Consider the following 15,634-nt stretch of genomic DNA (forward strand, 5'->3'; position numbering starts at 1 on the left):
TGAGGGCATTTGTGTTGAAGCTTCAGGTGCGCCCTAGCGGCAGCGCGCGGGAACTGCAGCGGCGCGCGGGAGACGTCCACATTTTGTGAGTGGGCGCTGGAGGAGCTGTCCACCAGCACGGTGCTGAAGCGCGTCCCAAACAACGCTGCACGGTTCATCAAGGTAATCAGACAGAGATGTGAGATGCGGCACGCACTGTATGTTTGCTCATGTACAGGCCTGCATGTGCCAACACGGTATGCATGGCGAACATGTTTGTGCCGTGGTGGTTTCCTGTAATGGGTGGATGTTTGCGCTAACATGGAATGCGGACATTAAACACGAGCCAGCTGAGCTGTGGGAGCTGGCGCAGAGCAAATACAAAATGAATGCTGACGCGCCCGCAAGAAAAGCAACCACATTAGGACACCTTTTGTGATGTGTGACTGTGTTGTCGCCTAATAGGTGTTTCCAGTGGCCAGTGTCATCGCTTGGTATGTAATTGATTCCACTACGAAGCGACTCCGTTTAAATAAGCCTATTAGGAGAGAGCCCTCCCACCCAAAACAAACACGCACGCGCGTACACATACATACAGGCGCATGCACAGACGTGCAAACACTCATGTTTCCTGTTTTGGAGGACAAAGTAAAACAAAACCAAAAAATCTCATTCTAAGTGTGTCTGTCTGACTCTCTGTTTGTCTCACACGCACACGCACACACACGCACAGACACAGACACAGACAGACAGACAGACAGACAGACACACACACACACACACACACACACACACACACACACACAGTATATTGTATCAAATCAAGTTTTGATCAATTGTTCACAGCACATAATTTGGTCTGCCCTGTTATTCTCGACTTTTTTACTGACATGAACTCACACTGATGACAGTGATGAACAAGTGTCCATGTCCTGAGTGCTCATCAAAGTCAGACTCAGCTGAGGTGCTTGAGCGTCTGCAAAAATCTGTTTGCAAAGACTGAATATCTATTTTAGTAATTGATTTTAAACAATATGATAATCTTAAATTACACCAGCTGAAAAGTAAGTGAACTGAGACTAGCAGTCCATTATTCATAACACAACAGCTATAATTAGATTAATGTTGAGGCCAATAAAAAGAAACATTTGAAAGCTTACACAATAAACACATTAAAGGGAGAAACAGGTGTTCTCTGAATTAGCATCCAAGAACCAGTTCAGATGAAAAGCCCTGGTATGACGGAAGAATATTGCTTGCTGTGCAATCTTGATCTACATCCACAGCTAGCTGAACCTCTTGCTCAGAGAGGTAGATCTAGACTTATGTAACACAATGAAATCCATGTCGGATGCAACTAAACCATAGGGTAAGTGGTTCCGTGATTGACCAGCAAACCTGTCTTAACTGTTTCACTAATTTCTTCTGAGTGCATGCTGGGATAGGCAGCAGCTCCCTGTGACCCCTGAAGGGGATTGAAGTAAGGAAGTAATGAATGAGTAGGCTGTTTAAAACCAGGACAGTCCATCATTCCCCATTAGGCTCAGAAAACATAGCCTCTTCTTCTCTCACCGCGATTTGTAACGGTTTGACAAGACAAAACATTTATTTGGATAGTAGACAAAACACCACCATCAACGCTAATTGTTTGGGATGTAGACAATCTGGAGTCACCTACAGAATCAGTTCTAGGCCAGTAAAAAAATGTTTATATTTACATTCTTTTTTGTACAGTCCTTGCCTTAATCTTTTTATCTGTTTCTTTTTCAGTATTTTAGCATCTCACAATTTTAAAGAATGCACTGGTCAATGAACACACTACCCATGCCTCTATATGTTGAGCTGGGTGTTCATTCACTGAGTGGCCTTCTATGGACTGTAGTGCTACTTTTTCTGTGGCACTGTTATCGGATGGGCTCTGACCTGCCAATCCCAGGCCACACACATGCTGGGAAGCTCAAGTCAGGCTCAAGGCGGTCCATGATGTCCCGTGGCGGTAGCTGTGCTGGAACCAAGTGTAGTGCCCGATCCAAGCTCTCAAGGAGTGATCAAATTACCCCCTTTATTTCCATGGAATCAGAAGAGGACGAAGATCAGGGACAGGGCTACCTTACCCCAGTGCTGAGTCATGCCTTGTTCCCAGCCCAGGCATCTGCAGAAGCAAAGAAACTGTACGCAGCACTGCAAGAGTATGCCAAGCGCTACAGTTGGGTGGGCATGGGCCGCATTCATAAAGGCCTCCGTGAGCAGGTACAAGTTTATTCCATGCATGCCATAAACTGGTGCTTATATAAGTAGTATATTACGTTGAATTTAACTGTGTTTAGTTTGTTTTCAAAGCAAATAAAACGTCATAATCTTGTGTAAAAGTAGTCATCCAAACACCTCATTTGGTCCAGAACGGAAAGAGTTTCTTCAAACGATGGAGATAGGAAACATCCTCCAGAATTAATCATTGATTTCTTATTTTTCTTACTATAGGTCAGACTGAATGATCACTCTGCTATTCAGAAGCCTCATCTCTTCTTCCTGCCAGATGTCCCAAGTGTTCCTTTCTTCCCCCGTGATGCTCATCGACATGACATTGAGGTCTTGGAAGCCAACTACGCTGTAATCTTGGCTGAATTCAAAACTGTTTACCAGCGGGGCATCGACCCAAAATCAGGCTGGACCTGCCTCGGACCAAAGGTACATAATAAAATCATTCAAGCCCACTAGGGGCTGAGGAAAGAACATTTCCATGCTTTGTATATAAATATAGCTATAATATAACGATATTGATACATACACTGTCCAGCCAAAAAAAAAGTCACACACACTAATATTTTGATGGACCGTCTTTATCTTTGATTATGGCACGCAATTGCTGTGAAATCATTTCAATAAGCTTACGCAATGTCACAGCATTTATTTTGGTCCAGAGTTGCATTAATTTTTCACCACTATCTTGTATCGATGATGAGCGAGTCGGCCGCTGCGTGAAAGATTCTCCCGCACATCCCAAAGATTTTCAATTAAGTCAAGGTCTGGACTCTGTGGTGGCCAATCCATGATGTGTGAACCACTCTTTCACATCTGAGCCCGATGAATCCTGGCATTCTCATCTTGGAATCCGTGCCATCAGGGAAGTAAAAAATCCATTGATGGAAAACATGGTCATTTAGTCTCTTACCGATTTACTTGGTTAAATCCAGGTGTCGAAGAGTGATTATTTCTTATGTTACAATTGATAATATTTAGTCTCAACCCCAACATTAGTTGAAATATTTTGATATTTTAGTTTCAGAGCTTTCACTTCTTAATGCTTACAATGATTAAGCTTGTTAATTATTGTTGAATGAATTAATGAAATGATAACAAAGATTTGTTTGTGAATATAGTTATTGGTTGAATTATAATTGCCATGAAGTTGAAAGTCTCCACCACTTTGTTCTTTATCTGCATGGCCAAAGTGCTTTCTCATGTAGAACATTATCAAAAAACAAATACTCTCTAAATTCAGGTCTGAATCTATGTCACAGGCAAATGATTTATCAGTGTTCTTATTTTACATGCGCAAAACCTAAACTGAAACATAATATTTTCTCCCAAAAAATCCACCCCTAAACTCTGATACTGACAGTGGGATACATTAATTGATCCTGATGTTTGTGTCTCATATAAGTCATGTGTTAATTTCAGCTCCTTGTCTTTTTTAGGGCCAGGCAGTGTTTTCTTTGTACAATGCAGGTGTCTGCGTGGCAGGAAACTGCCGCTCCTGTCCCTGTACCTACCGGACACTTCTCTCTCTTCGTACATTTATAAGCAGCAACTCATTGGGATCTGCTGGATTTTGGCTGTTGGGACCTGGAGCCACGCTGGGGAGCTCATATGGACCCACCAATACACGCCTACGTTGTCATCTTGGTGGGTATAAGGGTTTCATTCATCGTGGTTTATCTACATTTACTTGCATTTTAGAGACATCAGACTCTTCCAATCAAAATCCATTGAATCATACTTTTTCTTCACATGGTTTATTAAAATTAATGCAATGCACTGTGCTATAACCACCCCAAAATACATGAATCTCAATAGTGTGAACCAGAATATGATTACAGTATATGAACAAAAACTCTAACTGGGTGGTATTTAAACAAACAGGAAAGTTAAAGGTGCACTAGCACAGTATGGTGCACTTTGGAATTGCTCCAGTGCAACTAATTTGATTATAACTGTTGTCAGATTTAACTATACTGAAGAGAAAAAAGAGAAGAAAACAAAATGACCCGATAAAGTACTAAACCATTACGTAATGGGATACTTATGAGATCACGGTTGAGGTTCACTTCCCCATAGCCCAATTTGTGTGGTGATCCGTCTGTCTATAATCCTCTCTTTTTAAATATAGACAGGGATGGAGTGCATGGCCTTCTTAGCTGAGAGAACACACAATATTTTCTTTCCAAAGTTTGAAAACAGACATATTTGCAGGTCTGCAGACTCCACCCTCCTGTGAGCTGGTGGTGGGAGGGGAGCCTCAGTGCTGGTCAGAGGGACACTGCCTCCTTGTTGATGACTCATTCCTTCACACTGTCTCCCATAAGGGTTGGTTGAATCACATACAATTTTGAAATAAAAGTTTTGCTGTAATTTGTGACCATGTGTTGTATTAGGGTGACAATATTGCATTTCATCATTTAAAAAAACAAGAAGAATAAGAATTTGTGTTGATAATGTTAAAAATAATTTACTTAAATTATCAACCTAATGTGAAGAAATTACAGTTTTGAAGTTATGTCAAAGGTATCTTTGTACTGGGTTGGAGACATATCTCTTGATGTTAGCATGCCAACCAGCTAGCCCATAGCCACATTGTACCTCAAGAGATGATAGTCCACCAGTAAACAATACCAACACTCCCCCGGTGGTCTGAGCTCTGGGCAGAGTCAGCTAATAGGATCGCTCGCTATCCTAGAGCTTGCTAGTTAACAGCAGCAACAGTTAGCAGCAGCTGGCACCAATGTTCGGAGTTGCTTAGAATATTAATTGTTTTAGGTGGACAGTTCTTACATCTAGCACATGTACAGATATAATATGCAACATTTATACATTAAGAATGACTAGATGTTTCTAAAAGATTGTGTTGAGTTTTGCACTTACATTTTCCCAAATGTTTCCAACAATTTTAAAACCCAAAGAAATCAGTGATATATTGAAGGTATCAGTGTGTTTTATTTGGTCAGTCCTCTGGGAAAACATCTGACAATATGTCAGATAGTGAAAAGGGTAGCTGGCAATCATGACTAGACAAAACATGAATAAAAGTTTAATTCTTTGTCTGCAAACATGTCAATAAAGACAACAACTCCTCTGATCACAAGCTATTTCACATTGTCATCAACATCTTTTGTTTTAATTGCTTTTATTGAGAGACCCCTTGTGGCAGAAATTACATATGCGTCCACAACAAATGGTAACAAATACAATTGTGATGAAAACAAATGCTTATAACATTGATTTATTACTCTCATTTTTTCTCTTAATTGTTATCTCATCATTAAAACATGCACAAAAAATAAAAAAAGCAGTGAAATACATAATCTCTATTTTTAAGTGACTCTTTACTTAAGTATCTTTTTTTTTGCTCCATTTTATGAGTTGTTCCCAACAGTTTTAATCTTAATGGCTTGGCCTAAAATTGCACCTGTTTCTGTTTCTAAAGGGCCTCCAGATGCTGGACCTCGAGTCATTTTGAGTGTGGACCTCTGGCATCCAAATGTAGCTGCAGCAGAAAGACAAGCTTTGGACTTCATGTTCAGCCCCGACCTCTAAATGCATCTCTCTTGCACTACCAAAATACAACATGCAGGGATGCCTTAACTCTGCCCTGCTTGTCGTGGGTCATGCATCTAATTCCAGTCGATGAATCACTGTGTGAATCTGCCCTAAGAATTACACAAGCCATTAGCCAAGCTTTCAAGTGGTGTTTGATTAATGGTCTACACCAGGAAGTGCCATGTGAGTGTGGTATTATGGATGATGCTAACACAGTGCAACATGCTAGACAATTTGGCTTCAAGCACAATGAGAGTAAACCCAAGAAGAGCAGATACGGTTGTTAACTATTGTAAATCTTATCTTGACATCATATACTACACTAGTGAATGCTACTTGCATGTGAAACTGTCCCTGTACTTTGTTATGAGATGTTGATGCATGCACTCATATGCCTTCAGGAAAGGTAATTAGAGTCATCCTGGCATTCATTATTTTGAAATTTAGGTATGTAGATTACCTATCATTCAACCAAAACAACTGTGAAAAAAATGAAAATTATATAAATGTATCTATATTTTTGTTTTCCAAAACTGAATGCCAAACTTATTGAAACTTTGCACACTGTGGTTATTATTTCTTTTCGTATTACTATCCTCTATGTATGCTTGTATGTTTCTGTATGTGAATCTATAAATCTATTTTTTCTTTGTTTATTGATATAATTGGTGGTTTACATATTATATACATCAGCATTTTTGTCAATTTTGTTTTTCTTGGAAACCAAATAACAAAATAAATGACAAATAATCAGCATTGGCTCAGTGTATGGATTAATAGAGTAAAACATGTGCAGGTACAGTATGATACAGTATGCATTTAGCAGAAAGTAAAAATAAAAATATTATTTAAGTATATTATCTTGATTAACTATACCCAATTGACTACTCAGTTTGCTGAGCAGTTAAAAGTTAAATGTATTTATTCTCAATTGAACTCTGAAATCACCGGTATTATTGTCTGGGGGGAAAAACACGAGCCAATAACACATTTCTAATGAACATGTCCTTTGATTTAAACACACTAAAACATCATTTTAAAAACACGCTCTGGTTCATTAAGCTCCCTTTAAGCTCCCTTTTTGGTTACTTTTTTTAGTCAGTAGATGAGAATTAGAGCGGTGATTTTGTCTTATCTGCCATCTGTTCATTTAAGGGTCCCATGATGGGGATTACAGAGGCTGAACTAATCCACCCCACAGAGACAGATTATTCCTGAGATTGTTAGTTTATGTATGTTGTGTCATGATGTATGACTTGTTCAACACTTGACATTTACTCTATGAGCTGCTTGGGATTGGATGGGAACAGTGTTGTCAGATTCTCAGGCAAATATTACAGCAACTCAAATATTAAGTATTATTGTTGTGGTTTGCATTAAGACATGATAATGCTGGAAAAAAACACTAGCAACTGTCTATCATCATCACAAAGCAAGGTTATGTATCGTGCTGTGTCAATGCAAAGTCTTCAGAACAGTGATGGCATTTTCAAGTCCTTAGTGTGATGCTATCTTGCATCTTGCATTACTAATGGTCACCACACCAGTTGATACCAGAACTGGTATTTGTTTCCTGGCCATTACACTAATACTATAAAAAACAATAATGTTCTTCTGTGACAGTCTTGACATTATATCTTCAAAAGAATGTAACCAACACATTTATTAAAAGGACAAAAATAGTAATTGTCACACTCAACACGATGGCCTTTTGTTATGTAACAGCAATAGTGAGGGATTACTTTCAGTGAAAGATGCCAAATGAACAAAGTGGATGGAAAATTAATCTGTTAATATTGTTTTTGTTGGCAATCTGCAATTCAGAATATCAGACATACTTACTGAAATGTGGATTCATTTGCTTGGTATAGTATAGCAATTTCAGTCAAGTTAAGATTTATTTATTAAGACGTATGGCCGAGACCAGGACTGCCCAAACTGGGGCCCATGAGCTAAAACTGGCCCGACAGATGGTTGTATTTGCTGACACGCATGATGCACAAATAATAAAATACTGATGACACACATTTAATCAGTGCTGTTGAAGCTTGACAAAAGAGCTGGTAATGGACAAAATCATTAGACACCATCTTCTTCATGGCATCTACATTAACCTCGAAACCTATCCAGTATATTATGTTAAAACAAAATAGAGCTTATTTTCCTTTTTTTAAAGAACAATAACTGAGAGTGTATTTCCCTTATATGCAAATGTTTGTTAAATATAAATGTTGTGATATATCCTAGCAAATCACTGCAATTTCATAAGTTATCCTGTTTTTTAATATATTGTTTAAATGATTGTAATTGGTATGTTGTGTCCCATGCGTTTGTAGAATGTCACAGTAGATGCTGGCGCCACATCCGACCTCTTTTGTTTAAGGAGTGCCAGCATTGTGTTAGAAAGAGGAAAAAAAGAGGGCAACGTCTAGAGAGGAAAACTTGTATCAACCACATCACTTTATACACATTATGCTATAGCATGTTTAGTAAAGTAGGGCCCTATTCCAAATGTGACCTAGGTCCATTTAAAGAACAAATTTCTGTTAGACTCACTTACTACACTTCAACCTCTGTTGACATGCTTAGCTTGACATTACAGACAGCTTTAATTTAACATTAAGTAGTTCTTCCAGTTTAAACTGCTAGAGCTTAAGACTTCACATGTCACTGCTCTGTAGGAAAAGTTTGGGAATTCAGCGGCAAATAAACAACTTTTCAAATTTACCGAATTTAACTCCAAAAATATGATCACGTGGCTGTCTAATGCTACCATTCCAATTTACAATTTTATATCCATTAATTTTTACTCAGCAAAAAAACAAATTCTTCACTTGAGATTATTAGCTGCACATCATTGTAACACAGATACCACTTAACAGGAAATTAGGTAAAATTGGTCAGAAGAAGTAGGTTATATTCAGCATGAAATTCAATACAAATGCGTTCTTTCCACTCACAGTAATCCACTTATTCTGTTGCCCTTATTTCTGTGACATCATTCTCACAAACTCTGCCAAAAGAATAGAAAAGATATTGATTAGCCACATTTTTAGGTTTATAGCAAGCTAATTGCTAATTGCTAATAATTGTATGATTACAATTAGCTAGAACTCCAACATCCAAACAGTTTGCTTTCTGCTGAATGTAAATAATAAGTTAAGAACAGCCTGAAAATGACAGCTTACTGATAGCAAAATGATGAGATGGGTGGATGCATGAAACAATGATCAAATACAATTTAACAAACCAAATGTTTTTAACAGTATTCAGTGGCAGACATTTTGGTTTGCCAGAGCAGCAGGTGTGCCAGTGAGTCTGCTCCAATATCAGAGCCCTGTTAATTTGTTTCATAATTCTCTCAAAGAAATAACAACAATTTTGTAGAAAACTGTGACTATTTAGGTTAAACAAAGATTATTGATTAAATACATGTTACTTGACATTGATGTTGCATTCACATGGATTCAAGCAGACAGTAGACAACACCTTTTGGATGTCACAGGAAAAACAGTCGGAATGGCAGGGTGAAAAAAATGTAACACACATAACGATATGTTGCAGTGGTGATATCGTATCATTTGCCCAAAATGGAACAGAATATCTTGAATAATAATGGCACTCAGTAGAGTGCATAACTTGGCCAAGGCCCAGCATTCTCCTTTCGTTCTCACTCACAGATACAGCCAACTAAATAAGTCTAGATCATCCTCCTCTTGGCGAATGTAATAAAATCATGTTGCATTCTATTATTTCAATTATTCTAGTAGCGCTTGTAGCTATACAATGCAGCTTTAAATCCAAAGCTGAATAGAACTGACTAATTATCAGCTTCTCTTTGTAAGTTCTGCAGCAGAGGACTGCTAATTTTTTTATATTCCATACCAGCCTCTTCTAATTTTACCATACTCCTCTAATCCACTGAAATTATATGAGATTTTCCTTCTTCCCTCTGCCTCATTCCATGCGAATGCAACATTCGACAGCAGAATTAAATATAAGGCTACAAAAAAGACTAAATCAGTTTGTGTGTGTGTGTGTGTGTGTGTTTTTGTGTGTGTGTGTGTGTGTGTGTGTTTATGTGTGTGTGTTTGTACATTGTTTCCTTGCAGCTCACCCTCAAAGTCAACTGTTCCGTCTCCATTATTGTCAGCTTCTTTGACCACAGCCTCAATTTCATTTTGGCTGGTTTGTTCTCCTAATAACTTTATCATGGCATGTCTCAGCTCACCAGATGTGATAGAACCATCACCATCTATATCGAACTGTAGGAGAAGGGAATAACACTTACGGAACTGGCATATATTGACATATACTGAAAAATATAGAAAAAAACACATTTTAAGTCCTCACACAACATTTGATACATGCCAATACATTCTTATATTGCTTCAAGAATTTGTTAAAAACATAATGAATGCACATTTTGATATAACATTGGTAACATATACCGACAAATGTGTTTAGAAATATATTACTTAAAATGTATATTGCATATATTATGTCGTTTTAGACAAAATATGTACTTTATTTGCAATATGGCATTAATTGGCATACCTATAAATATGTAGAGAATTGATTTGGGTATGACACTAATTGTATGTCCATGTCATCTCTTGATATCAGTGTTTTGAGTTTTAAAAAAAAATGTAATGTTAATTTATTACATATACACATATGTGAAATATATCTTTTACATTGCATATCCAATTCACTGCAAAGCTTTTGGGCACTTAAGATACATATTGCAATCATAACATAATGTTTTGCCAGATTTCAGCCTTTACGGTATGTTCATTTACTATCCACCATGGGGTGCCAAAGACCATAAAGAGAGAAAAGGTATTTTGAGCTTACCTCTCTAAACGCCTCTTTCAGTTCCTTCAACCCAATCATCCCTGCAGTTTCAGCCAGAAGCTTGGGGGTCATTAGTTCCACAAAATCTTCAAAGTCCACCCGCCCTCCCACTGTAATGAGACACATGATATTATAGCTATAGTCAGGCAGCAGCAGGAAAACACAGCATAAGCAAAGTTTACCTGTAATAAATCAAAAATAAAACACGTGTCTATGTGCCTACTTTTCACTCTGCTGCACTCTGCTGGAAGTGTAAGTGGTCAGTGGACAATGTAGATCATGCAAACAAGCACACATAAGCCATATTCTCTGGCCAGTTATCTCCCTTGTTTTAAACAACTACAGCTCTCAACACGCAGTGTTCACAGAGCTCACATTCAACTGTCAGATGGGATATTCAAATATATGATAACTAAGATGCTATCTGTTCTCTGCTGTACAATTTATATGAACAACTGCCACATGATAAGCAAACAGACACTATGTGTTTCAGTGGTGTTTGTATCGACCAACACTTTTAAGATTGGAATATTCAAATGTGCCCTGTATCTCTGGAGACACAACTGAAAGACAGATTTCCTTAAACTTTTAAAACCAGAAATCAGTCTTCAAGATGTTTTGCCATATATTTATACATAAGTAATGAATGGTACTCATTCTTTAATTCTCCAAAACCTACAGAAATGGCATCCTATAAGCTTTGCCCATGTTTCTTTTATTTGCCATTTCTATGGCATTAGTAAGAAATGGGAATTACCCATACCAAACAAAGGGCAGTATATATATTCTAATCACTTTACCAGCCCAACACAATTTGGATTAATAGGCATTAATATATTACATCATATTGTTTTCTTTTATCTCATGAAGTAGACAACATTACTCACAATTCATGTTGATGTTCTGGCTCAGTTCTATCAGCTCCATTTCAGTTGGCATGTAACCCATGGTCCTCATGAGGTTCCCCAAGTCTTTACAGCTTATGAAACCATCCTTGTCTTTATCAAATTCTACAAAAGCCTCATGCAGCTCTAAAGAACATACAGACACAAAATTGAGAATCACATGTGACTAAACCAAAAAAAAAAAAAAAAAAAGATTACACAGCACTCTAACAAGTATATCTAAGAGCATAAAAACAGCAGTTACCTTCGATCTCATCTTGTGTAAGAGCTCTTGACTGCAAATTAATAATGGCACAAACACAAATTTTAGTAAAAAGTGATTTACCACGAAATGTAAGCAAGCCAATAACATATAAGCTCCATAAACTTCATGTATATACACATTTTTTGCAGATGAGAAATTACGTTTCTGGGGGAAAAGCACACTAAACACATATGTTGAATTTTTTTATTCTGTAAATCAGTAAGATTTTTACATGTAAATAAGACACATAGGTTTGAACTGCCAATTTAAGTAATTCAAAAATTGCTAAGTAAGTGATAGAATTAGTGTATTAAATGGGAAATTACTACCAATCAGGCATGACAAATGACAAAATCAATTTTATTCTAGACTATTATATGTTGGGACTTTCACACATTTTAAAACGTTTAATCATACACTCAAATGAACCATTATTGTAATATTGCTTAACAGATATCAGAGCTACATTTTTTTAGGTTTTCTAGAGTGGTGAACTTATAATTTCATTCAACATCCTAATATGCACCAGCACATTCCACCATATGTTCTCTGCACCTGTAATTTTGTTTTGGATGTGAACAAGTATATAAGTATATAATTTTGGTATATGATAAATGAAAAAGACTATATTGGCTTGAATATTTCAATTGCATTTGAAATCTAAGAATCTAACAATTATTAAAGTCAAGAACTGTTCTGAATATCTGAATGATTATGAATTTCTTTCGCATCTACTTCCGGCTACATCTTCGACAGGAGGGTTCCTCAACTATTGTAATACATTTACATTTAAGGGCATTTAGCAGGCACTTTTGTCCAAAGTGACTTACAGTAATTCATACACACATACATTCATACAGGTGCTGACATCAGATCAGGAGCAGTTTGTGGTTCAGTATCTTGCCCAAGGACACTTTGAAATGCAGATCAGGGAAATTGAACCAGAGGCCTTCCGATAATAAGATGCTGGCTCCACCCCTGAGCCACAGCCGTCTCGTATAGTATATTACATTATGTATTACATATGTAAATCCCCCGTTCTGATCAGCACACAGTAATGCATATTGCTATACTTATTTCTATTAATATCCAGACAACATTTCTGTTCATGTGCTTCTGGCATCTGTCCATATGCCATCTGTGTGTGTCACAGACACACAGGTCATTTTGGGATTACAACATTGGCCCAGATTTCCTAGAGTTTCTATTTCTGGTCCAAATATGAATATAAATTATGAGCGCAACTTACTTACTATGTTATGAGTTATTTGCATTTAAAGTATTAAGGTTCTCTGTAAATGCATTATTTAAATTTAGGGACAAAGCACAGAAACTGACTTATTGCCTGTGCCTTAGCCTTAATGCGCCATGCAGCTAAAAACTTTGCACTTGCACATTTACTCCACAACGGGACTAGCATTTTTAGCTTTTCCCCCCCCATTAGCCTCAACTAACACCACATGAGAAGGACTATAATAACAAAACAATATCTGTTTCATAAATAATTTGTGGATGAAAATAAGTTTTATGTTCCTGGTAAACCAATGATAACAATCACATACAGCATAATAAATACTTACTTCCTTTAAAATTCATAGTAGAAAAAAAAAGTAGAAAAACTAGAAATACCAAGCTAAGACAGGCAAATAGTACAAAATAAATAAATAAATAATATAACCAAAAGAAAAAACACCACCATGAATCCATAAACTATGCTGTAAAACCATAAAACCATTTTGACTTACGTGTCTCTTGGTTCCTCCTCTGAGAAAGATGCAGGCTTGTTTAAGACTCATAATGATAGCCTCAGTCAAGATCCTGGGCTGGGTACTTGCGAATACTTTGTCAGAAAAATGTATGTTACTGTGTTATCTGTCGCTATATCATTCAGCTTCCAGTGCGAGCCAGTGTGTGTGTGTTTAAACCATGATCAGTGCTTATCTGCAAATGCCTGAGAGGAGGGATGAGGTCTCATATGGATTAACTCTGCAGCTTCGGTCTAGAAAAGAAAGACAGGCTTAATGTTGGGAATATACACAAATTCATATACACAGCGAAAATGTGACTGTTTATTTTAACTGATTTTCATATAGAATGAATGCATCTAAATGTCATCAATACATTTCACTGTAATTTACTAATGATAAAAAATAGACATCTCTCCTCATCTTTGGGTTTAAATCCCTATTCGTTTGGAAAACGGAAACCCATGAAGGATACATATCTATGCTTAGTTTGTTGACTCCTTCTATTCTTTCATGTGCTACTGGTGGAGTAAATGACTGTCTAGATAAGGCTCTCTCCTCGTCATCACTAGATGAAACAACACAGAATACAACAGATGGGAGAGTGGACAGAGTAACAATCTAGTATTAGAAAGATTGTGAATCATATGCCACTACATATGAATTAGTAATTCCTTTCAATATGTTGAAAAAAGATGTAACCTGATCATTGCTAAATGATTGCAGCCCAAGGGGGACTATACAGTGGGAATATACTGTACATCATCAGCCTATAATATAACCATATATGCTTCAGCAAAATTAAATGTTCTGTGCAGCCTAAGAGGATGTTCTTAATCTACACGCAATGGTCATGTGTGAAGCTCAATCGTTTGTTGGATTGCATGAGAAGGCATAAATAAGCACATGACCAGTCAGTTTGATTGCAGGCAAAAACAACATTTTCAGTGAAAATGTGTTTTAAATATAGTGAATTTGGTCTGTATGTATGTAATATATAAAAAACAAAATGCACTTTATCTGAACTCATAAGCACGTTGCCAGATATTGCTGTCAAGTCCCTTTTTATCTGTCTGTACGTTGTGCATACATATGAGCAACATTAATCCTGTTCATATAATAGGTACACTTTACATACAGACAGTTCAAATGCACCAGATACAATAAAATCCCATTTCTCTTACTTTGTAAAGTACAGACTCTTGTTAAAATGTTTTTTAATGAAAGTGACATTTCACTCAGAGTTTCATCATCCATGCACTGGAATATATTCACAGAGTCACGTGCTGAACAGACTTTGACCATTGTGAGGAACTGTATCAGATGTGACACAGTAGCATGATGATGCTAAACATGTAGAGTGTCAGTGTTAAAGTAGCTAACAAGGGGTGGAAAAAAGATGAATGCCTGACATTTTAATGTGATGTAATGAAACAGCTATGAATTGCTCTGTGCCTGTACCTCAGTGAAAAGTATTTACCTGATTGATCATACAAGTAAGATCATAGTGATGCTATTAGATGCACTGAGGTATTTTCTAGCTGTTTCTGTTATTTTTGTCCACTGACACAAGATACCTCTCTGATACAAATTATTTTTCGGACACACCTGATGAGCTTGTTGAAATGTATTAACAGAGGAAGCAATTCATATTTTTATTAAAAGATTTAAAAAATGATTGGCTGATAGCATTGTAAATGCATCTATAGTGTTGTTATAATTTACCACTTCCAGTCAAAAATGTGTTTATCATCTTGTTTTTCTTCCTTAAAAGCTATATATCAGACACACATTATTGGTTTAATTACAGTGTTTTATATTTAAATATACATCTTAAACATGTCAGAAGGGGTTCTTTAGGGATTTTGATCTTTTATAATTTAATTGCGTCAGCAGTTCAAGGCATGAGCACAAAGTAAAGTAGCGAGCCTATGTTTATGACTGAAAATGCTGACAAACGCATACAATTTTACATGACTTATTTTGTATCTTAAAGATACTATTGAACACATTAGCCCCTCCCTTACAAATTCTCAATGCAAATCCAGAGTTTTTCAGAGATGTACTTCTGCTGTCACACAGACTTG

At 36.9% G+C, this 15,634-nt stretch overlaps 2 protein-coding genes across 4 annotated transcripts; one reads left to right on the forward strand and one right to left on the reverse strand.

Annotated features, from left to right (window-relative positions):
* Positions 1-25: 25 nt before the first annotated feature.
* Positions 26-6,550, forward strand: asphd1 (aspartate beta-hydroxylase domain containing 1). Of its 3 annotated transcripts, XR_003982658.1 has the most exons (7): positions 26-162; positions 1,750-2,229; positions 2,461-2,667; positions 3,678-3,885; positions 4,453-4,566; positions 5,684-5,894; positions 6,032-6,550. XR_003982658.1 is itself a non-coding variant. In XM_030407417.1 (6 exons), the coding sequence occupies exons 2-6, from the start codon at positions 1,777-1,779 to the stop codon at positions 5,791-5,793; spliced, it is 1,092 nt and encodes a 363-aa protein (XP_030263277.1). In that variant the 5' UTR covers positions 26-162; positions 1,750-1,776; the 3' UTR covers positions 5,794-6,550. The 3 variants fall into 3 exon arrangements, 2 of the variants coding, with proteins under 2 accessions (XP_030263277.1, XP_030263279.1); XM_030407417.1 differs by having other exon boundaries at positions 5,684-6,550; XM_030407419.1 differs by lacking the exon at positions 4,453-4,566 and having other exon boundaries at positions 5,684-6,550.
* Positions 5,275-13,736, reverse strand: cabp5b (calcium binding protein 5b). The gene is made up of 6 exons (XM_030407420.1): positions 13,548-13,736; positions 11,803-11,833; positions 11,541-11,684; positions 10,654-10,763; positions 9,914-10,061; positions 5,275-8,809 (listed from the first exon to the last, which is right to left on the reverse strand). Exons 1-6 carry the CDS (start codon positions 13,596-13,598, stop codon positions 8,781-8,783), a joined length of 513 nt encoding a protein of 170 aa, XP_030263280.1. The 5' UTR covers positions 13,599-13,736; the 3' UTR covers positions 5,275-8,780.
* Positions 13,737-15,634: the final 1,898 nt, after the last annotated feature.

Source organism: Sparus aurata, chromosome 23 (genome assembly GCF_900880675.1).
Source record: "Sparus aurata chromosome 23, fSpaAur1.1, whole genome shotgun sequence".
Taxonomy (NCBI): domain Eukaryota; kingdom Metazoa; phylum Chordata; class Actinopteri; order Spariformes; family Sparidae; genus Sparus; species Sparus aurata.